The sequence below is a fragment of the Artemia sp. Qi Xiang Cuo genome, chromosome 11, assembly GCF_049724085.1.
Source record: "Artemia sp. Qi Xiang Cuo chromosome 11, ASM4972408v1, whole genome shotgun sequence".
NCBI classification, from domain to species: domain Eukaryota; kingdom Metazoa; phylum Arthropoda; class Branchiopoda; order Anostraca; family Artemiidae; genus Artemia; species Artemia sp. Qi Xiang Cuo.
The window spans coordinates 28,244,970-28,267,916 of record NC_142804.1 but is presented as its reverse complement, the minus strand read 5'-3'; the positions used below and the strand labels follow the sequence as shown (position 1 = coordinate 28,267,916).

General features: G+C 33.6%; 1 protein-coding gene across 3 annotated transcripts in view; it reads right to left on the bottom strand.

The window, feature by feature from the left end:
- The window catches only part of Rab3 (RAS oncogene family member Rab3), a 52,239-nt gene that overhangs the window by 7,656 nt on the left and 21,636 nt on the right, over positions 1-22,947 (bottom strand). For all 3 annotated transcript variants that reach the window (XM_089096657.1, XM_089096656.1, XM_089096654.1), the window contains exons 3-4: positions 14,409-14,527; positions 5,578-5,749 (exon numbers count right to left, since the gene is read on the bottom strand). In XM_089096657.1, coding sequence (XP_088952783.1) covers positions 5,578-5,749; positions 14,409-14,527 — 291 coding nt within the window. The remainder of the gene's footprint in view (positions 1-5,577; positions 5,750-14,408; positions 14,528-22,947) is intronic.

Sequence of the window (22,947 nt, the reverse complement as noted above, 5' to 3'; positions counted from 1 at the left end):
GGCTTTTGAAATTCAGTCACTTTTAAAGAAATCAAGAATTTATGCGCAGTTTTAACTAGCTAGGGCTATGGTTTTATGTCAGTTGTGGTTTTATGTTGATGAAGAATTTAAACACATCTTCAACTAGTAATTTTTTTTTTGTTCGGTATAAATGAAAGGTCCAATACCTCAGTTAAACTAAGAGGTTACATTTTGACATCGTTTGACAATTTACTAAATTTTAAGGTTTTCTTATGCAAGAGTCAGAACACACACACACAAAGGGTTTTCAGACCTAGATTTTTTAGATTTCGTGATTTGACGTGCCTGAAACCATGAATTAGAAAAGTTAATTAGCTGTTTGGGTTTTCAGACCTAGTTTTTTAGATTTTCGTGGGTGTTAGGTTCCTGGGATTTATTATTTTAGAAGTTCCGGTCCCCAGACATTGTCACTTACTTACAATTTTTTCATAATTTTTTGAATGAAATTTCTTCATTGTGTATGCAAGAGGTGACTTCTAAAAAATAAGCATTTTCAACAGTGAATAAGGAGCATCATTAAAACTAAGACAAATAGAAATTATCCGGTATATGAAGCGAACTGCACCCTCCTAAATACCTTGCTCTTTATGCTAGACTTTAACTTCTCATCCCAATTAAATTAAAAAATAAGCATTTTCAAGTGGAAATAAGGAACATCATTAAAAACTAAGACGAATGCAAATTATCCCGTATATGAAGCGAGCTGCCCCCTCCGAAATACCTTGCTCTTTATGCTAGACGTTTTGGTAATAGCTATAAAATACATTAAAAAAATATATCTGTCGATGAGGTATTCTTTAACTGAATCCCAAGCTTCTGAATCCCCCATGCAACTGAACCCTCTTTAACTGAACCCTCATGTAACTGAACCCTCCTTAGCTATCTGATAAATGGTGCTTACCATAAAAGTTGCACGGGCATACACTGAAAATTTTTTTTTTGACGGTCTTTTTAATACATTATCTTTATGTATATAAGATCGATCGTGAAGTAATAATTTTTGCCCATTACAGCTTATACAAATTCCATATATTTTAAGCCTTTTAATTTTCATGTCTAGATCGGGAACCTAAGATCGATGACTCTACACTTTATGATGGATATTACGAGATGTGGAGAACGAGTGGAATATGCAATTTTTACCGGATACTGAGACATCAACTGACCCTGTGTGAGAAGGAGGAATGGGCGAATGATCAAAAGAAGAAGAATAATATAGGGAATTAAACGTCTTTTTGTTCACCATTATAGATGAATAAACTGATTTCGCCGATGGAATGAAGTCCTATTCCTACAAGTTAAGTTAGAATAAAAGAATGAGGTATATTGGTATCGGTTTTACTCGGATCAGTAAAATACTTACCTCCATTCTCCCCTCCCCTTCCCTCCCAGAAAGTTCAGAAAGACGCAATACTTTTTCACCCTACCCACAAAACTCAAGTCCTCCTAGCATTTTTTAAACTAAATACTTACCTCCATTCTCCCCTCCCCAGATGTGTATTATACAGACCACATCGGAGAGGTAAAGCTAGGTCAAGTCACAATGTCATTCATTTGGCTTTTGTGTGTGCCCCATTGTTTTTGTGTGGGTTCCATTGTAACTGAATCCCCGTGTAACTGAACCCCCGTGCAACTGAACCCTCGTGCTACTGAACCCTCGTGCAACTCGACCCCATTTAACTAAACCTCCGTGTAACTGTACCCTCTTTAACTGAACCCTCGTGCAACTCAACCCTCCATGCAATTCATCTCCCTCAAAACACTTTTCAGTCATTTCTCATTAAATTGACAATACCCTCCAAAACATCACTTGTGTATTATACAGTACATAATCACCCCATCTCCCCCAATTCGCAAATCCCATTACCCCTTTTTTTTTTGCAAATGTTAATCAAACATTTCCGATTGTAAAAGCATGTTTAACCATCTTGCTTGGAAAGGTATCCATAAGTACATGCTCTGAAAAGGTGCCATTGTACAATTGACAACAAAAACAGAAAAAAAAACCTGTATACAGTTTTTCAAGGACAAATAAAAAAAACGGATGCTAAGCAAATAGCATGGTCCTATACAGGCAAGCAAATACTGGTTTAGAAAAAACTAGAATAGTGACAACAAAAAAATAATTGATATTCTCTCTTTAAAAAAAAAACAACTAATCAAGTTACGGTATATGGAATAACCGCCGCTCTCTCTCACCGATTGACCCCCAAAAAAATGGGTGTTACCTTAGAAAACCCGTCTGGTAAGGCATGTACCGTTCGTAGTAATAGGTGACTGACCCTGGTAAGTCAATGTACCGGTTAAACTACACGCATATCCATGCCTCAGGCTTGTGTAAGTACATGTGTAATTGAAATCAGCACCTCTCTTACTACTCTTGAGCAGCGTGTTATATAATTTTCATCAGCATCAAAAACAACACAATAATAAAATAAAATCACAAGGCTAATTAGGGTTTAACAATTAAGAGACAGCGTGAATAAAATTAAGACTCTCCGTCTCCCCTCTAAAACCCAATAAACAGGTTGAGTGGCGGTTGTAAAAATTTACAATTATTTACAAACAATTAATTTTAAAAATATTTGGACATACTCTTCAGTGTTCTTGCTTAAGAGCTAAAATGTTGAATTTTATTTAAAAATTTTGAGCAAAATTTTAGTATTTGGTCAAAACAGTCGATCACTCATAGATTTGTTCAACAATCTTTTAATAATAACTGAGCTATGAAATTTCGAGTGGATGGGTAGGTTGGTATTTATTGATATGGAAGGAAAATCTGAATAATGATCGGTCTTCTATAGGGCTGAAGTAAGCTTGTAGCCGAAACAGCCTGGACTATACACATTTTAATTCACTATTTAATAAAGAGAATATTTTCATGTTCTATTTTGCACAAAAATAAATTCTGTTTTGTGGTAAAAAAGAAAAAAAAGAAAATCGGATGTCATTAATGAATGAAACCAGATTTGTTTCCTTTTTTCCTCGTGGATGTTCCCTTCGTCCTTTCTATATGCTCTGAAATATCTGAAGCGGATAAGCTAAAAAAAAATCAAGTTTTTCACGAAAAATCAATACAATCTAATTTTTCTTTCAAGATGCGTTTCCAAACAGTTCGTGGTAAACGAACTGTAAGTAAGGAGCGACCCGGCTCAATGGTAACTGAAACTCTAAAAAACGGAATTTTAATACCAATAGATACATCAAAAGAATTAGATTTTAATTCTGATTCCAAATATATAAGTTTCATCAAGTTTAATCATACCCATCAAAAGCTAAGCGCCTGAGATAATTTGGCTGCTTTCAGAAAAATGAGGAAAAGACCCCCCAAAAGTTAGAGAATCTGAATGAAAATCTGACCATTATATTCAGCATATATAATAATCCTACTGTAGAGATTTCAAGCACCTATCTACAAAAATGTGGAATTTTCCATTTTTTTGCCAGAAGAAAGATCACGGAAGCGTGTTTATTTGTTTTTTTTCCAGGGGTTATCGTATCGGCCCATTGATCCTAGATTATCGCGGGAGGTATCATTGGAAAGGAAATTAAAAGTTCTAGTGCCCTTTTTAAGTGACCAAAAAATGGAGGGCAACTAGGTCCCCTCCCACGCTCATTTTTTTCCCAAAGTCACCCGATCAAAATTTTTAGATAGCCATTTTGTTCAGCATGGTCGAAAATATCACAACTATGTCTTTTAGGATGACTTAATCCCTCGAAGTCCCCAGGAGGAGGGCTGAAAGTTATGAACTTTCCCCTATGTTAACATATAGTATTGGTTATTCGGACCCGGCTCAATGGTAACCGAAGCTCTAGAAAAAGGTATTTTGATACAAATAGATACATAAAAAGATATATATATATATATATATATATATATATATATATATATATATATATATATATATATATATATATATATATATATATATATATATATATATATATATATATATATATATATATATATATATATATATATATATATATATATATATATATATATATATATATATATATATATATATATGTATATATATATATATATAACTTATCAACGATATTTTGTTCAATAATCATTAGAGCAGACCCATGGCCCTCCTTTCATGGCCCGACCCTCCCCACCACACCCACACACACACATAAACACACTCATTAACAATATTATGTCCCAAAATTCATGGGAATTCAGTTTAATCTTATTAGCTCTTCCCAAGATGTTTTAAGCTACCTATAGTTTTCAATACAAACAAGATTTTGGCTACTACCCCTCCCCTAACGGTAAAGGGCAAAGTCTACTGCGTATTTGGAGCTTTACTAAAGCAAATAATATTACAAGTAATTTTCTTTGTAATTGTTACAACATTGAAAAACAAAATGAAAATTGCAGTGAAATAAAATCTTGAGCTGATGATTTTTCAGCAATTAATATCATTATATATCAAATATTCAGCTTAATGTAAGTAGTTCTTGCTAAGACTGCTTCCAGACAGTCAGACACAAATAGTTTTATTTTGGAATTTATTGTGGAATAAAAAATTATTTATAAAAAAGGAATTTTGAAAACCTTGGAACTTTGGCAATCAAAAACGAACAGAAATTGACTAAAAAAAAACTTTCCGAAAAAGAAGTTTTTCAAAGAAAAGTAGAGACAATATTAAACTTATGATCAGAAGGAATGGAAACCTAAAATAACACAAACTCAAAACGACCAACAATTACTACTAAAGAATATATGAAACCCAAAACGAGCAGAAATTAAAATAAACGATCATAGCAAACAAAACATTCAACAGGTACTAATATAAATGAATAAGTAACTTAAAACGCGTAAAGTTTAATTTGAATATGCAAATCAAGCTTAAAACGAACAATGATCGCTACAAACAAGAATTTGGATATTGCACCTTCTCTCACTGTAAAAGTCTAAAACCTACTGCGCGTTTCATTTATTCTTTAGTAGTAATTTCTGGTCGTTTTGAGTTTGAGTTATTGTTGATTTCCATTTCTTCTGATTTTATGTTTAATAAGGCCTTTAATTTTATCTGAAAAACTTCTTTTTCGGAAAGTTTATTTAATTAATGAAAATTAAAAGTCACTATCCGATTGTGAATTTTTGAATTTCCTACTCTGTAAAATATATCTTGGCATATTACAGGTGAAAAGTCTTATTTGAATGTTCTAATAAAAATATGCAATTTGCTTATAATTCCCCCCCCCCCCTTCCTCCAGATTTTAAAAGTACCTTATTATTGTACTTTTTTTGAAAAATACCCTTTTTGGTGTTTCCATCTAAAAAATCAAAAAAGAGCAATATTGCCCCCATCATCGATTTGAAAAATACACCCACTCCCCCAACATTTTTGTGAATTGGCGCCATTGAAATTAGGTGTTATATTTATACCAAAATTAAAAACTGAATTTCTCTGTATATTTTTGGTGTTCTGATAGGTAGGGGGATGGATCTCAAATCTAGCCTACTCTATGCAAGAACTCATTTTAGTAATGCAAGACTCTGTCTTTACAACTAAGAAGTGTTAAAAACAAGATACGCACCTTGACATTGATATTGTCCTTGGCTGACGTTTCGAAAAATTCTAGACCTAATTGATCAGCCAGTTGTTTACCCCGTTCATATGAGATGACCCTTTCGTCTTCCATATCACACTTGTTTCCAACTAATATAACTTGTGCATTGTCCCAGGAATATGTTTTGATTTGTGTGCACCTGAAACCATGAAAATATAAATGCAATGCCGTTTTCTTGGCCATTACATAAAGTCAGAGATGTATGCCCCTATGCTGTGAGGAGTGGGGTAGACTAGGTTTCTTTTCTCGCCCAAATCTCAAAATATTTTCGACTGTCCTCACAATGTCCTACATTATTGACAAGATTTGCCTATTTATTTAACGTACCCTCCCCCGAATAAATTCAAAGGAGGACCTGAGAGGTCAGAATATCCCCCCCCCACTAGTCCTTCAGACGAGAAAGTCAATATTATAGAAAATTATTAAATATTAAGAGAGAGGGAGAGAGAGAGAGAGAGAGAAAGAGAGAGGGAGAGGGAGAGAGAGAGAGAGGGAGAGAAAGAGAGAGAGAGAGAGAGAGAGAGAGAGAGAGAGAGAGCGAGAGAGAGAGAGAGAGAGAGACAGGGGGAGAGAGATAAAGAGATAGAAAGCAGGGGAAGAGAGAAAAGAAATAGAGGAAGAAGAAACGACTACAAATATAGCTGCACGCAAGAGTGAGAGGAAGGTACTCTCCACAACGTTGGTAGATAATTTCAGAGACCACACTGCCTTTCCATGACGATAAAATAAAAGTTCAAAATAGGGATAAAATACTTTTTAATAGAGAGTGTATAGAAATTCGTAAAAATACCAGGTATTTCGGTCACATATACAGTGACCGTCATCAGTGGTAAAACAGTAGTAAAACTGATGAGGGTCACTGTATGTGTGACCGAAATATCTGGTATTTTTGTGATTTTCTATACACTGTCTATTAAAAAGGATTTTATCCGTATTTTGAACTTTTATTTTACCACAACGTTGGCTAAACCCCCCTCCCCCTGCGAACATCTGCTGAGAAAATTGAAGCACATAAAAATCTCCTTGTTCGCCCTCGAAATGCACTTTATTGAAGCTTTAGAACTGATGGAGACACTTTGTAACCCATCAACCCTTTGGAATTGGCCGTGGGCGGCTTTGGTATTAAGTTCGGTCTTCTTTAAGAGAACGCAGACCTAAACATAAAGTAAAAGTAGAAGTACATATGACAAAGAAAACAAAGGAAAAATAATACATTCATCTCTACAGTCTGACAATCGGCTGGAAAGGAAAAGACATTTGAAATCGTATTTGAAATATTTGAAAGCACAAACGCTATAATTTCTACTTTTGGGCTTGCAGAGGTGGAAAACTGCCAATATTCTTATAGAGAACATCTGGGAAGGTGTTCCAGCGGATCCAAAACAAAAAGTTTGTATTTTTTTGGGGGGGGATCATTTAAAGTATTCCTTTGGGGAGGTGAAATTTATCCTGCCCCCTGTGTAGAAGCATGAAGTGTTGTAGCCTCTAGACTAGAAGAGAGGTTTTGTATACGCGACGTGGATTCGGCCTTCCAAAGGGCTCTTTGTTAAAATGATACTGACAAGATTTTATACGCGAAAATGAAATTTGTATGCGACACATAGCCGTTTTCAAATAGCCTTTTGGGAGTGAGGTGCTCGAAAAGTTTTACTTATTTTTACATCCAATAAGTTTTTAAAAAGAAAATGCGACTTGGAAAATTTCGTTTCAAGGAATGTACCATACTTTTATTTTATTTTTTTTCAAACATGACTTTTGCAGTTTGATGGCCAAAAGAGTAGGCGGATTGCACTTTGTTTTTTCACCAACATCCTTTGTCAAGGTTGCTTCTAAAAATGTCGTAAAAATAAGGTAAATACCATTTCTAAAATTTTCCTAGTGTTGTAGTGCCAAATGGAAAATAGCCAAATTTAAAATTAGGAAAAAACATTGGTTTCCAGTTTTACATTTGAAAGCGTATAAAAATTGATTCAAAACTTAAAAAATAATTAAAATCTTTGATATTTTCTATATTTTATGTCAGGGAAACTATATAAACAAGTTGACTAATCATATAAATGGAAAGTAAATTATGTTTCTTGGTCAAAGTACAAAAGACTAAATAATCCATCAAAAGTAATTTATATTTCAGATATTATCGACAAATATTCAGAAGAAAAAACACTAATAGAATTTAAGTTTTTTAGATGGGAAACAAAATTTCTACACTGAATATTTTATAAGGAAGAGAAAGTCGTTTTTTCCTTCGTACATCTTTATTATCCCTCTTATTTGTTCTGTGGAGCAACACGACAGATAGCAAACAACTTGAATAAAAATATTAGAACAAACAAAACTTTATAGTTGGAATTATGAGTTCTATTTCAGATGAGTTATGAATAGAAATGGGGTTTTGAAAACCAGAACGGTTAGGAAACAGATAACGAACACCAAAAACGGGACAATGAAGACCAAAGTAAAAAAGGGAGATAAAACAGGACAAAACATTAAAATTTGATATGTTTTACTCTTTCTCCCGAAAGGTTCCCCAGGCGGTTTTTGGTGCAAAATCAATTCTTGGCTACCTGCTTTATATGAAGGCATGTCCAGAAATGAACTGACCAGTCCAGTAAGTAAATAACTTATCAGTATAACAATAGTTATGCGTATCCCAGCTTTTGTTTAGTTAATATATCCTCCAAATTGTAAAACTATAAATATTAGCCATTGAATGACTAACTTTTGAATAGCAAAGGATTACTGTAAAATTGCTAATTCTCAATTGATAGCTACTGTTTAACTTAGAAAAGGTTTGTTGAGAAGTTATATACAGCGCATGCAGTCATTTTGAATTGTCATTAATGCATTCCTGCTTTATAATGATCGGCTGGTCTAAAATTAATGCAGGTCGGAAAAATAGAATCGTATTACTTTACGTAGGCTTTATTCTACCTTTTCTGATCATTCTGTTGTTTAGCTTTCTAGATTACACCTCATTTTGAAGAAAAAGAAGCTATTGCTTAATTTCTTTTTCATTTAGGTTAGTGGCTTCTCCATCTTCCTCTTTGGTAACAAAATCAAAAATAGTGACAAAGTTTCACATGCCGAATGTTATTGTAAAGCTGACTGATCTGCACAACAAGCTATCAGAAATAGAAAATGGTTACTTGTTACCTTGCCACGAAATAATTTGTTTATCATGTTAATGTTTTGAAGATTTTATACTGTGTTTCATGTCTTTTTCTGTTTTTCCTTCTTTCTTGTACTCCACTGTTTATGTTTTGATGCAAGTTTGTAATACATAAGCATTATTATTGTACAACTTAAAGTAGTAGCCCATCCATAAATCCACAGATTTTCTATTCAAACACAATTATGTATCTCAAGTCAACATTTATCATATTTCTTTTAGTTTGATAGTTAACGCCTCTATTTATTTTTGTCTTTATTCATTTTTATATCTCCTTAATTAAAGAAGTAAATACATGCGTTATTAAGTTGTTTGAATTATTTAGTAAATATGATACTCAAATTGTTTACAAGAAATTATGACAAGGACTTAACTTCTTTAGAATTTTCACTTATTCTCTAAAAAGAAAGATACCCTTTGCCTTGAGAAATCTCCAAGGACTATTTCCAGAGGAACTTCCTTCCTCTAAAACTTCGGTGTAAAATTATAAGATAAAAGATTTTTCAAAAAGAATTAAAGATAATTTTTATAAATTCGAAATTTTTTTTTCTTTAAGTTATCTCCCAGGTGAATACAATGCATGACTAGGTAAAATTCTACAGAGAAGGTTAAACCTTTTCTTCTTCAACTAGTTTATTGCTTAAACCTTTTAAACATTTATTGCTCCAATCTAAAAAGGCCTGAACCTTGACTGGTTTTTGATCTTCTACGTCCCTCTTTAAATAGTAGTAAATAAAAAAAAAACTAGTTTTTTTTTAACTGAAAGTAAGGAATGACGTTAAAACTTAAAACGAACAGAAATTATTCCGTATATCGAAGGGGCTGCCCCTCCACAGCACCTCGCTCTTTACGCTAAAGTTTTTTATTGTTTAAAAAAATAGGGTTGTGAGAAAGTAAAACTTTAGCGTAAAGAGCGAGGCGTTGAGGAGGGTGCAGCCCCTTCCATATACGGAATAACTTCTGTTCGTTTTAAGTTTTAATGTCATTCCTTACTTGAAGTTAAAAAAACTTATTTTTTTTAATTTAATTTTTGAACGTTTTTGAATTAATGCAGATTTTGATTTTGGCTCACCGTACATGAATAATTAAAACAAAATTTGCATGTTAATTTTACTTTTATTTGGTTAAATGGTTTTCTCGAAACTTGTTTAATTTTATTTACGAACTTTTTTATTAGTAATAAATATACGTAACTTACGTAACGAACTTCTATATTCATATATTTTTAATACGCATATTAGGGGGTCCACCCCCCATTCAATACCTCGCTCTTTAAGCTAAAGTTCAAATTCTGTTCCAATTCTTTAAAAATGACCCCTTAATCACAAAGACGGTTATTTAGAATAAATAGCTCTTATGAAAGTACTAAAAAATCTTTGGCTTATTGAGCGAGGTATTGACTAGGGGGTGAACCCAATCATATATGTAATATTTTCTGTTCGTTTTAAGTTTCGATGTTGCTGCTTACTTTCAGTTGAAAAACTTGCTTTTTTTCATATTTAATTTTTGATCTTTTTTTTAAATAATGCTGGCAAGTCCGGCGCCCCCTTCATAACAATATTGCTTCCCCCATGAAAACTTCCTTCATGGGAAGATCCTCCAACATAACCCCCGAACCCCCCACCCCCCACTACCACAAAAAATCCCTCCTGAAAACTTCTATATACTTCCCAATAACCAATTCTATATGTTAACATTGGGTAAAGTTCATAACTTTCAGCCCTCCCCCCGGAGACTTCGGGGGACTAAGTCATCCTAAAAGACATAGTTATCATATTTTCGACCATGCTGAAGAAAATGGCAATCTCGAAATTTTGATTGGGTGACTTTGGGAAAAAATTTAGCGTGGAAGGGGGCCCAGTTGCCCTCCATTTTTTTGGTTACTTAAAAAAGGCACTAGAACTTTTAATTTCCGTTCCAATGAACCCTCCCACAATATTCTAGGACCACTGGGTCGATACGATCACCCCTGGGAAAAACAAAAAACAAATAAATACGCATCCGTGATCTTTCTTCTGGGAAAAAATGCAAAATTCCAAATTTTTGTAGATAGGTGCTTGAAACCTCAGCTGTAGGGTTCTTTGATACGCTGAATATGATGATGTGATTTTCATTAAGGTCTATGGCTTTTAGGTGGTCTTTCCCCTTTTTTCGAAAATCAGCCAAATCTTCTCAGGCGCGTAACTTTGGATGGGTAGGATTAAAGTTTATGAAACTTATATATTTAAAATCAGCATTAAAATCTGATCCCTTGTATATATCTACTGGTATCAAAATCCCGTTTTCTAGAGTTTTGGTTACCATTGAGCCGGGTCGCTCCTTACTTACAGTTCGTTACCACGAACCGTTGGATTATGTGACTGGGTCATTTATTCAACGGTTTAAAGTTCAAATCTCAATTAAGTATTTTCAATCTGTGTGGCTTAGAATTTTTAAAGAAATAAAAACAAGTTTTTTCATCATAAGAGATTTCAAATCGACATTAAAACTTAGAACAACATAAATTATTCACTGCACGAGGGGACTGTCTCCCTCTTATCCCCCCTCCTTCTTATCCTAAATTTGTCTAGTGATATTTTTAAATTATTTATGTGTGCAAAAAAATCTAGTCAATGGATAATTGTAGATGTTTTATTTATCGATCGCCTCTTAGAACAGTTGAACTGAAAAATTTCTTTGGTTAAAGTAATTGCAGATCAATAATTTCTGCCATTCTTGAAATATTATAAAAAATAGTTGTAATTCCATTACAATTGCCCTTGATCTCGAGAAGTTGTTCTTAAAGCATTGAGGACAAAAAGTCAACTTTTAGCGCAAAGAGGCTAAGACGGGGCAGCCTCCTCATAAACAGAAGAATTTTCTTCGTTTTAAGCTTTAATGTTGCTCGTATCGTTTTTTTTTTTTTTCACTCTCCGTTTTTAATACCAGATCTTGTATTACCAGACCTAGGGGTCTGGAAATAATAATCTTAAGTATTATTTACCCTTAGATAAATATAGAATTAGTCCTAAGGAAGGAGGAGGGGTGTAAGACAGTGATATCTAATCCCTCTTGTTGAGGGATGAGGGATAAACATTTTGTGAATGTTTCTGGTCTGCGCCTTTACTATTATAGTAAAGAGTAACGTTAATCCCTAAAACGAGCAGAATTTATTCCGTACAGGAGGGGGGCTAAGCCCTTCCTTAACCCCTCCCATGCTCTTAGAAACTTAGGAATATGTTCATTCGATCGGAAATTCTTTTTTAAAAGTCAAAGGTAACTCCTAAGGAGGGTCACCACCCCTCAAACTTGACTGTTTACACCAAAGTTAACTTTTGCAAAACAATGCTTTTAGAAAAATAGCTCATTCATTATATTTACTTTTAAAATAAAGTTTAATTGTCGGCACTCACTGCATGTTTCAGCCTATATTCAGCCAGATGTAACCTAGGTATTGAGGATGTTGCCCATATCCTCCCCGAGTGCCAGCAACTTTCTCTTTTAAGGGGAAAGTATTTTGAGGGTGGTAACTTTGAGTTCCCGAAGATCCTGCAAAGGACTGTCAGGCAGTTATGTAAATATGTAAATGAAGCGTCGACATCAATGAGTGAAACTTGATATTTATGTTATTTCTCTTGTGGAGTGTATTTAAGAATACTGTGCTGTATGGCCTGTTTTTTTGGCTTATATTAAATAATTCTTATTATTATTATTATTATTATCATTATATGTATATATTCTTCTAGTAATGGGAGATCAGAAGTTAAATCCATAACCATCTGAATATTCATCCAATTTATTTGAAGCATCTCTCATACAAAATTTGAAAACACGAGCCTAAAATACATTTTGAATTAAAAATATTCATGCAAACAGTTTTACATTCAAAACTGCGGTATAAAGTTTCGGTTTTATTGTCAAGATTTGCTCTTTTCTTAGAGTTTGTTTTTAAGAGCTGTTTAATCTAAGTCTCTCTTGAATATGAGGGAGGCTATTGTGCCCTCCTTCCTATTCCGTTTTTCCATTCAAGTTTAGTTTTCGCAGGATGATGCTTCGAGTATGAAATAATCATCCCTGATGAAATGCACACCTCCAAAGGTTTGTTGAAAGGGAGAAGGGGTTTGACATATCAAATATGAATTACAGGGTCATTATTTTCACTGTTTGCAAGGTGAGCTACTCAAAAAGATCTTTTTATAGGGTTGTACCTCATTAAAACTAGCTGGAAGGCCATGGGTAATGCCCCTTCCCCCTCTCTGAGAAACAGAAATACATGAAAAAATTTATTTAATTAGGAAAATAGGGAATATACTCATTCAGTTTTTCGGTAAAAACAAAGCTTCTGCTTTCACTTGCAAGTAATTTGCTCCCCCTTCTCTGGGAAATGCTATGGTGACGTAAAAGATAATTCCCCAGCCTCTCTCCATCTATTCTCCTGTTGTGTTGGTAAGCAAATGATTTGATTATTTATGTTACACAGAAAACTTTTATCAACGATAAGAGGGGAGTTATCACCCACAGCACCCTTATTACAGGCTAAGTCCAAAAATACTCATGGGAATGAAATAAAATTACAAGTCTATTTCTATCCCACTCCCCGCTTTAAATATTTAAGCTAAAATATTTTCAGAAATTGAATATTAGCAAATACAAAGAGATAGGTAAAGAGATGGGACTTCTTAAAAGCCAAATGATGTATAAGAAGGCCTGAGGAAGATCATTATAAGAATAAGCATGCTTCAATAAAAGCTTAAAAAAAGTGTCAAAACAAGTGACAGTTACATGCAATGCATATCGGCTGGCGTAATTCAAGAGCCTCTTTGTTATGTTTTGTGTGGAAATTTAATTAGTATCCTACTTTGAACCAAATTCTACCGGTTGGCTTAACCACTTACCCGGGTAGTCACGGTAGCCCGATAGGTTTTCAGTGATTTTTAGTCTATTTCATTTTTTGCTGTACTTATGTTTTTTCTTTTAAACTCTTTTTTATGGTGTTTGGTTCCTTAAGTATTTGGAAGCTCCTTATTTTTCAAAATACTTTTTGCTCTCGTTATTCGCTTACAAAAATAGTTCGGAATAAGAATTGTTACCTAAAAATGTGTTCTTGTCTTCTTATGATTTTTGAAAATAGTTTTCTTAACCCCAATAATAGTATAAAATTTTTAGTTCTCCCCTCCTTTTGTAATGATTTGTATCACGCGGGATACTATCTCTTGAATTACTGGACTCGATGGACAAAACTGAAAAACTGGAATCATTGACAAAATTTAGGGGAAGGTTCAACTTATTGATTATGAGCTAAAAAGGGATAAACTTCTTGGACAGTAGAGCAATTCCAATTTTTATACCTTCTTCGGAAAATCATAGACTCTTCTCCATCCCCTAAAAAACTAAAAAAAAAAATTATGATGTTACTTGGGTTAGCAGTTGGTCTACAAAGAACAAACAACGTGTTTATGATTCTTAACGGTAGATACGTGACTGTTGTGTGTATTTTTAAAGGATCTGTTGTCTTATTACTAGTAATTTAAAAACAAATAAATATTTATATTGATCGTATGCATGATAAACTTCATATTAAACAGTAGATTTGACCTTCATAATGAATTTAAAATTTGTTGGAAGAATTGTTGAAATTGCGTCGACTTACCAGTCTTGAACACTATTAAAGGACTCTTCATTTGTTATATCATACATGAGTATAAATCCCATCGCTCCTCTGTAATAGGCAGTAGTTATTGTTCTGTACCTTTCTTGGCCGGCTGTGTCCTGAAATTCGTGTTGCCTTTTATTATAATATTCACTTACTATTCTATATATTAATTATAATGTATTCAGAACATCAAATTTCAAGTATTCATTATAATGTTGTTTCAAACTATTTATTAATGTGGCATTATGCTAATTCTTGATTGTTATAGGAATTCCATAATAGACGCGCTTCTATTTTTCAACATGCATCTCACAAGCAGAGCAACGAATTCTGAACAATATTCTATCCACGATTTAATTTTCAGTAAAACTGTTCTGCTGACAATTATTTCCTTGTTATTTAAGAAAAGGATAAAATTATGTGTTTTTGAAGATGCTTGTCGTCATAAATTTTTTTACCAAAATTACTAAGGATATTCCTCTTCCTACTAAGGAACTTAGCTTTCCGGCAAAATTTTAATTTTATTATAAAAACCGTTGAATCAATTTTATACTTGAGTGGATTTAATAAAAGAATCAGTTTCATAGCTAAGCTGAGAAAACAATGGATTCTAGTAGAAGGAATTGTATTAACAAGACGGATATTTCCCTGCGAATTTCCTTGCATCCATGGGGAGTACACTTTAATAGAAAATAATAAAGACATTCAACTATTTTCAAATAAAAATTATACCACTTGGAACATTTTGAAGCAAAGCCTGGCGATCAAGACACGCTATTGATTCTACAATCGGTGTTCAAAACTTGTACAGAATAATTGCGGCAAAGGACTAAAGTTAAAAGAAGTCTAAGATTTAGTTTGGAAACTCATAAACCATGCAACGACTGGTATTATCGTGTCATAAATAGATTTGACATCAACCAACAGAGTCTTAACAACTATGCATGTTGTAGGTATTAATCGACCATGTAAGATCACCTCTTCACTTGTAACTAAGTATGGCACTATGCCCAAAACAAGCAACTTTTCAGAAGATGCTTATCTTAACTTTTAGTTACTATGTGCCAAGGTTTGTTCTTTACTAGGTTTCAGCTTATGTGATGACAACTTACATAGTCTCCATTCATAATGAACCGAATCGATCCTTTATGTAATCTTTAGTTAATTACAAAAGCAGGTAGATGTGACAAGTTCCTGATTTTAAAATAACATAAGCTACTACAGTGTTATAAAAATATGCAGTTTTTCATAAAACGTTGATTATATTGTATTTTTGTTTTTAATTACAAAAGGCACTAGATGGGACAATTACCTTTAAAATGAGCCATTAAACAGCTCTCTACGATGTTCCAGTGCCCTGCTATTTGAAAATAAGAAGAAAAAAAAATCCGTTTATGCAGTATATCGTAGTTGCAGCTACTTTTCTTGATTTTCAAGCCAATATATTTCCTTTGTTGTTCAGGCCAAGGGACAGTAAGTTACCTATACACGGGTTTCGGACAAGGCGGTTCTGACAGTGTACTTCATTTTTTGATTTGATTCTAGTTTTAGGAGTATGGGCTAATTAATCTTTTAGAATGGGGCATGATCGTCTCTTACTAGGTTGCTAGCTACCACTGCAACCCGGATACAAATTTCAGCGTTATGGTTATAAGCGTTATTTCAGCGTGTTTCAGCGTTATAAGAGCTATCTTAGAGACTTTGCTTCCTTGATTTATAGAATTATATACAGTCCCTGCTAATTTCCCTACATCAATGGGTAATACACTTTAAAAGAATACTTTTTAAAAGAATCACTTTGAAAGAAAGCAGAAGATTCTAGATGGCCACTCTTGAGATCTCTGCATATGGGGATGTATATGATTCTACAAACCAGAGAAGTAAAGTCCGTCAGGGAGCTCTTGTAGTTCTGAAATAATAGATATAACCCTGGAATTTTAAAACCACTAAAATACTAAACGACATACAGCATATACTATGAAAGACTTGCAATATGTATAGTTGTTAAGACTGTGTTTGTTTATTTCATATCTATTTATGACACGATAATGCCAGTCGTTGCATGATTTATGAGTTTCCAAACTAAATCTTAGACTTCTTTTAACTTAACTCCATTGTTGCAATTATTATTGAACCCTCCCCCCCCCCTTATACTAAATTTTTACTTGTTAGAGCCATAGAGGCATCCAAATTAATGGTTCGAGCCATCTCTTATATCTGAGATTATATTCTCCTATAAGTGGAAGTTGCATTTGTGCAGAAAAAAAATCCCTAAATGTTTTTAAAATTTTGTTTCAGGGGGTATAAAAACTTTTAAAAGCACATAAAAAATTTTATATGCATTTTTTTGCGTTTTTATGAGTCAATCAAAAATCTCGTCAAAAATTAGATCTTACATCAACCAACACAGTCATAGCAACTATACATCTTGTACATCTTGATCAACCATATTATTGGTTACCAGCTCTTCACTCAGTTGAAATGAAAATTCCAGGGTTATAATTATTATTTCAGTGCTAATAGACTTGCCTGAGGGACTTTACTTCTCTGGTTTATAGCATCGTATACAACCTCATATATAGGGATCTTCAAGAGTGGCCATCTAGAATCTTCTGCTTCATACTATTTTTCCGCTGTACCCGATAATTTTCATACAGTTTTACCTGGTTTTGTATCTATGTCTTACTATGATATTTAAATAGATTTCTTTAACTTTATCAAGTTTTTTTATGATACTGAACAATAAGCAAAAAAAGTTACAATTTTAATATTTGAATAACGAGTTCCCTTAGTCTCTATAATAAATCGTTTTTTGAAATAGAAGTTTGAAGAGAGTAGTTTCACTAAAAGAATCCAGTTCTTTTATTCCAAAAATTTAGCATTTATGAAGTTTTAGTATTTGAAAACCTGTTAGCCAACTCAAACTCCCGCAAAAAGGAGTTTTCTTTTTTATTCGTTTTGGGGCGTTAAAATGACCCAAAGGGGGAATATTTTGGATCTTAACAAAAATAATACCATCATACTTCAAACTTCTGAGAACCTTACTATGGAACTCTCAGTCTCCAAAAGGAGAAAATAAAAGAAATTTCGAATTCCTAGTATGTTTTTCGAGCACAGAAAATGGTGCAGCAACACAGCAACATTTTCGAAGATTTTAGTTATAAATCGACAATGAAATACTCCATGATTTTCATCTCAGTTGATATTTAGAGAAGAAGGTAGAACTGTTAGCACAAAAAAATAGTTTACACATATGGCATTATAACTTATCAATACTTTGTACATTATTTCTTTTTAATAATATTACTTTCTTCGTAGAAGTTTTTGCAATATCTTTATTTTGATCTTACATGTAATTAAATAAAAAAAACAAGTTTTTTAAACTGAAAGTAAGGAGCGACATTAAAACTTAAAACGAACAGAAATTATTCCGTATATGAAAGGGGCTGTCCCCTCCTCAACGCCTCGCTCTTTATTCCGTATATGAAAGGGGCTGTCCCTCCTCAACGCCTCGCTCTTTACGCTAAAGTTTGACTCTGTCTCACAATTTTTTTTTAAAACAATAAAAAACTTTAGCGTAAAGAGCGAGGCGTTGAGGAGGGGACAGCCCCTTTCATATACGGAATAAAGAGCGAGCCGTTGAGGAGGGGACAGCCCCTTTCATATACGGAATAATTTCTGTTCGTTTTAAGTTTTAATGTCGCTCCTTACTTTCAGTTTAAAAAACTTGTTTTTTTATTTAATTTCTGATCGTTTTTTAGTTAATGCAGCTTTTATTTGCATAAAAATTTTACTTTTCTTTTGCTAAATGAATGTCTTTACAAATTAACTTACGTAACTAACTTCTATATTCGTATATTTTTCTTCTGGCAAAAATTCAAAGTTGCAGATTTTTGCAGATATGAGCTTGAAACCTATGTAATAGGGTTTTCTGATACGCTGAATCTGACGTTGTGATTTTCATTAAAATTCTTTCACTTGTAGGGGATGTTTCCCCCTCTTTAAAAAATCGAGTAAATTTCCTCAGGCTTGTTGCCTTTGATGAGTAATACTAAACTTAATAAAATTTATATATTTAGAATCAGCATTATAAACACATTTTTTTAATACATTTATTGACATCAAAATTCCGTTTTTAAAAGTTTCGATTACTATTGAGCCGTATCGCTTGTTTTTTTATTGTTTTTTTTATTACTTATACGTTATTACGTATATGAGGGGGTTCTCCCCTTAGTCAATACCACGCTCTTTACGTTAAAATTTAAAAAAAAAATTTGATTCACAAACCCCTGAATCACAAAGGCCGTTTAATTAGAATAGAGAGCTCTTTTGAAAGCACTAAAAAAAAAACTGTCGCGTAAAGAGCGTGCTATTGCCTTGGGGGAGAACCCCCTCACATACGTTATAATTTCTGTTCGATTTAAGTTCTAATATTCCTTCTTACATTTCAGCTGAAAAAACTTGGTTTTTTTTTATTTAATTTCTGATCATTTTTTAAATAATGCCTGGAAATCTGGCGCCCCCTTCATAGAAATGTCCCTTACCCCAAAGAAACATCCTCCACGGAAATATTCTCCAGAGTAACTCCCTCCTCTAGCCCCCCTCCAGAAAAAATCCTTCCTGAAAATGGTTGTATACTTCCCAATAACCAATAAATAATGCTGGCAAGTCCGGCGCCCCCTTCCTGGCGATTTCCCTTCCCCCATGAAAACGTCATTCATGAACAGAGCGTACAACATAACCCCCGACCCACCCTTCACTCCCACTACCAGAAAAAAAAAATCCTGTAAACTTCTGTATACTTCCGAATAACCAATACTATATGTTAACATTGGGTAAAGTTCATATCTTTTAGCCCTCCCTCTGGGTACTTCGGGGGATTAAGTCATCACAAAAGACATATTTATCATATTTTAGACCACGCTGAACAAAATGGCTATCTCAAAATTTTGATCGGGTGACTTTGGTAAAAAAATAAGCGTGGGAGGGGGCCTAGTTGCCCTCCATTTTTTTTGGTCACTTAAAAAGGGCACTAGAACTTTTAATTTCCGTTCGAATGAGCCCTCCCACGATATTCTAGGACCACTGGGTCGATACGATCACCCATGGGGGAAAAAAAAACAAAAAAAAAATAAACAAACAAACAAACAAATAAACACGCAAAAAAAACCAAATAAACACGCATAAAAATGCAAAAATCCACATTTGTGTAGATAGGAGCTTGAAACCTCTACAGTAGGGTTCTCTGATACGCTGAATATGATGGTGTGATTTTCATTAAGGTTCTATAACTTTTAGGGGTCTTTCCCCCTTTTTTTGAAAATCAGCCAAATTTTCTCAGGCGCGTAACTTTTGATGGGTAAATCTAAACTTGATGAAATTTATATATTTGAAATCAGCATTGAAATCTGATTCTTTTGATATATCTATTGGTATCAAAAACCTGTTTTCTAGAGTTTCGGTTACCATTGAGCCGGGTCGCTCCTTACTTACAGTTCGTTACCACGAACTGTTTGAAACGGGGTCCAGCCAGGCTCCAACTTATTCCTTCCCTTCGAAAATTCCTCCACGAAAAATTCTACCTGGAAATTCCTCCCCCCCCCCAAAAAAAAAATCCCCCCACGAAAAATTCTCTCCCCCTGGAAAATTCTTCCCGACATTTCCCCCTGGAAAATTCTTCCCAAATGTAACAGTCAAATCGAACAGTCAAAGGGAAATTATGACAAATAAAAAAAAGAAGAAATGTGTATAATTGTACGTAAGCTATTATAAAGGAGGGGAGGTGGGTCATTGTATTGAAGGAGTAGGGTGTCAGATGCCTAGCATTGCGCATTTCAAGAACCAAATTGTCTAAATATCCATGAGCCTTCAGATAAATATAGGAAGGGATATAGGGGTGGTAGGAATTAATCTCCTGCTTCCTTTCATTTACACTAAGTTTGAATTAAGGTGCTGCAGGGTTATTCATCCCTTCTTATTTCAGAGAAATGTTTCTAGCATGTATTTTAAATTTTCATTTAGCTAAATTGATTTGCTTCATATCTCATTAGATTTTATGCAATGATTTGTTAGTGCGAATCAGCTTTTATGAAGCAGGGGTGGTAGATCATTCTGTAGTGGAAAGGGAAGGGCAGAAGCATCAAAGACTGCCTTTTAATGCCAAAGCATCTTAAGTATTATTGATCCTCAGATAAAAATAGAATTAGTCCTAAGGAAGGGGGAGGGGTGTTAGAAAGTGATATCCAATCCGTCTTGTTGAGGGATTAGGGATAAACATTTTGTGAATGTTTCTGGTCTACGCCTTTACGGCGTAGTAAATGATAGTAAAGAGTAACGTTAATCCCTAAAACGAGCATAATCTATTCCGTACAGGAGGGGGGCTAAGCCCTTCCTTAACCCCTTCCATGCTCTTAGAAACTTAGGACTATGCTCATTCGATCGGAAATTCAGAGTTCTAGTGCTTTTTTTAAAGTCAAAGGTCTTCCTTTCCTTGATATCTGTCCTTTTGTAACCTCTTAGAACATCTAATCAGCATTTCGAGGTACCCATTTCGTTCAGAATAGTTAAAAATATCAATAAACATGCATCCAAAGATGGTATAACTCCCAGAGCCCCTGGGATAAGTGCCGTAAATTATGCGGACTGTCAGTTTTTAACAAATATATTTTTATGTCGAAAAAAGGGAAGAATGTTTGATTCTTGGGAGTCCAGGGGCATGGAACTTTCAGGAATTATTGGTTAAAAAGATAATCGATAATTTACTATATGGGGTTGCCCATACGCATCACCATATTCCACATATGAGGGGCGCTGCCCCATCGTCAACCCTCGCTTTTCAAGCTAAATTTTGTTCAAGCTAAAGGAAATAATAAATGAAAAATAAAATTAAAAAGGTGAGAAAACGATGATTTTGTCAGCCAGTGGCAAAATATAAAGACGAAGAACAAGCAAATATTTTGATAAGGACGTCCGCCAAGTCGTCTTCAGTGCTAAAAAAAAAAAAAAAAAAAAAAAAAAAAAAAACAATCAATTAAAATCTAACTTTCCGAAGTGACTAACGAGAGCAGAATAGACACTGAATCGAAAAAGGTTGAAACGTAAACCTGCATTTAGGCACACAATCTGAAGGCCCATTATCCAGAGAATGGGTTTCAAAAGCTTAACATATATTTTAACCAATTGGTGATTGTTTCTTTCATTTATTTCTGGCTGGATTTTTTTATTCAGTGTCTATTCCGCTCTCGTTAGATTCACTTTGGAAGGTTAGATTTTGTTTTATTTTTTTTTTCTAGCACAGAAGATGACTCGGTGGAAGTCCTTGTTGAAATATTTGCTTGTTCTTCGTCTTTACATTTTGCCACTGGCTAACACATTATCCTCGTTTTCTCACCTTTTTTATTTTATTTTTCATTTATTATTTCATTTCATCTCTTGTTTTCATGTGTCGTGTATAACCAGTGTGGTCTTAGAATGTATTTACCATCACAATCAGTTATTTATCTAACACAATGTCTACGTATTCGTTAGTAAAATAAAGAAGTTAGTAAAATAAATGCGAAAATTGTCTAGCCTTCCTGGAGAATACAAATCATATAAAAGTTACAATTCTGTTTCATTTTCTTTATCAATTCTGATAAAGAAAAAGGAGGAATTGAATTTACTCCAGAATTCCTCAAATCAATTGACACAGCAGATTTACCACCACATGACTTAAAAATAAAGAAAATACGATAGTTATGCTTTTGCGTAACTTAGATATTTCAGAAGGGATATGCAATGTGACCCGTCTTATTGTTACTGAATTATGTAACAACATAATTAAGACAAATATAATTCCTGGGAAAAATCAGGAAAAGAAGTCCACATATCCCGAGTTACAGTAGACTCTAGTAAAGGTCAACTTGAATATACTGTTCAACGACATCAATTTCCCATTCAACCCACATTTGCCATTACTAATACATAAGTCGCAATGGCAAACTCTTGAATTTGTTGGCCCCGACCTTAGTACTTCAGTTTTTAATCATGGAATGTTATACGTTGCATTTTCTTGTGTGAAAAAACAACGTAGCTTAAAAGTTCTGCTACCACCTGAAAATGAACGAAGAACATATAACGAAGTGTGAAAGGAAGCCCTGACAACTACCAACGAAACGTCTTATTGTTAGAGTGATTTCTTTTTTGATCATCAATACCTATCATACCTTTGTTAAGAAAACAAAGATTCGGCTATATGTATTTCATAATGACAAAAGACAAGCCGAGGTGAGACGAACAAAACAAATTGAAAATGATAGCGGTGATTATTAAATTTCGGATTTTGACATGGATAAGGTCATCAATGCCTACCATACCTTTGAAAATCAAAAAGCTATATATATATATACATATATATATGTCTATATATATATATATATATATATATATATATATATATATATATATATATATATATATATATATATATATATATATATATATATATATATATATATATATATATATATATATATATATATATATATATATATATATA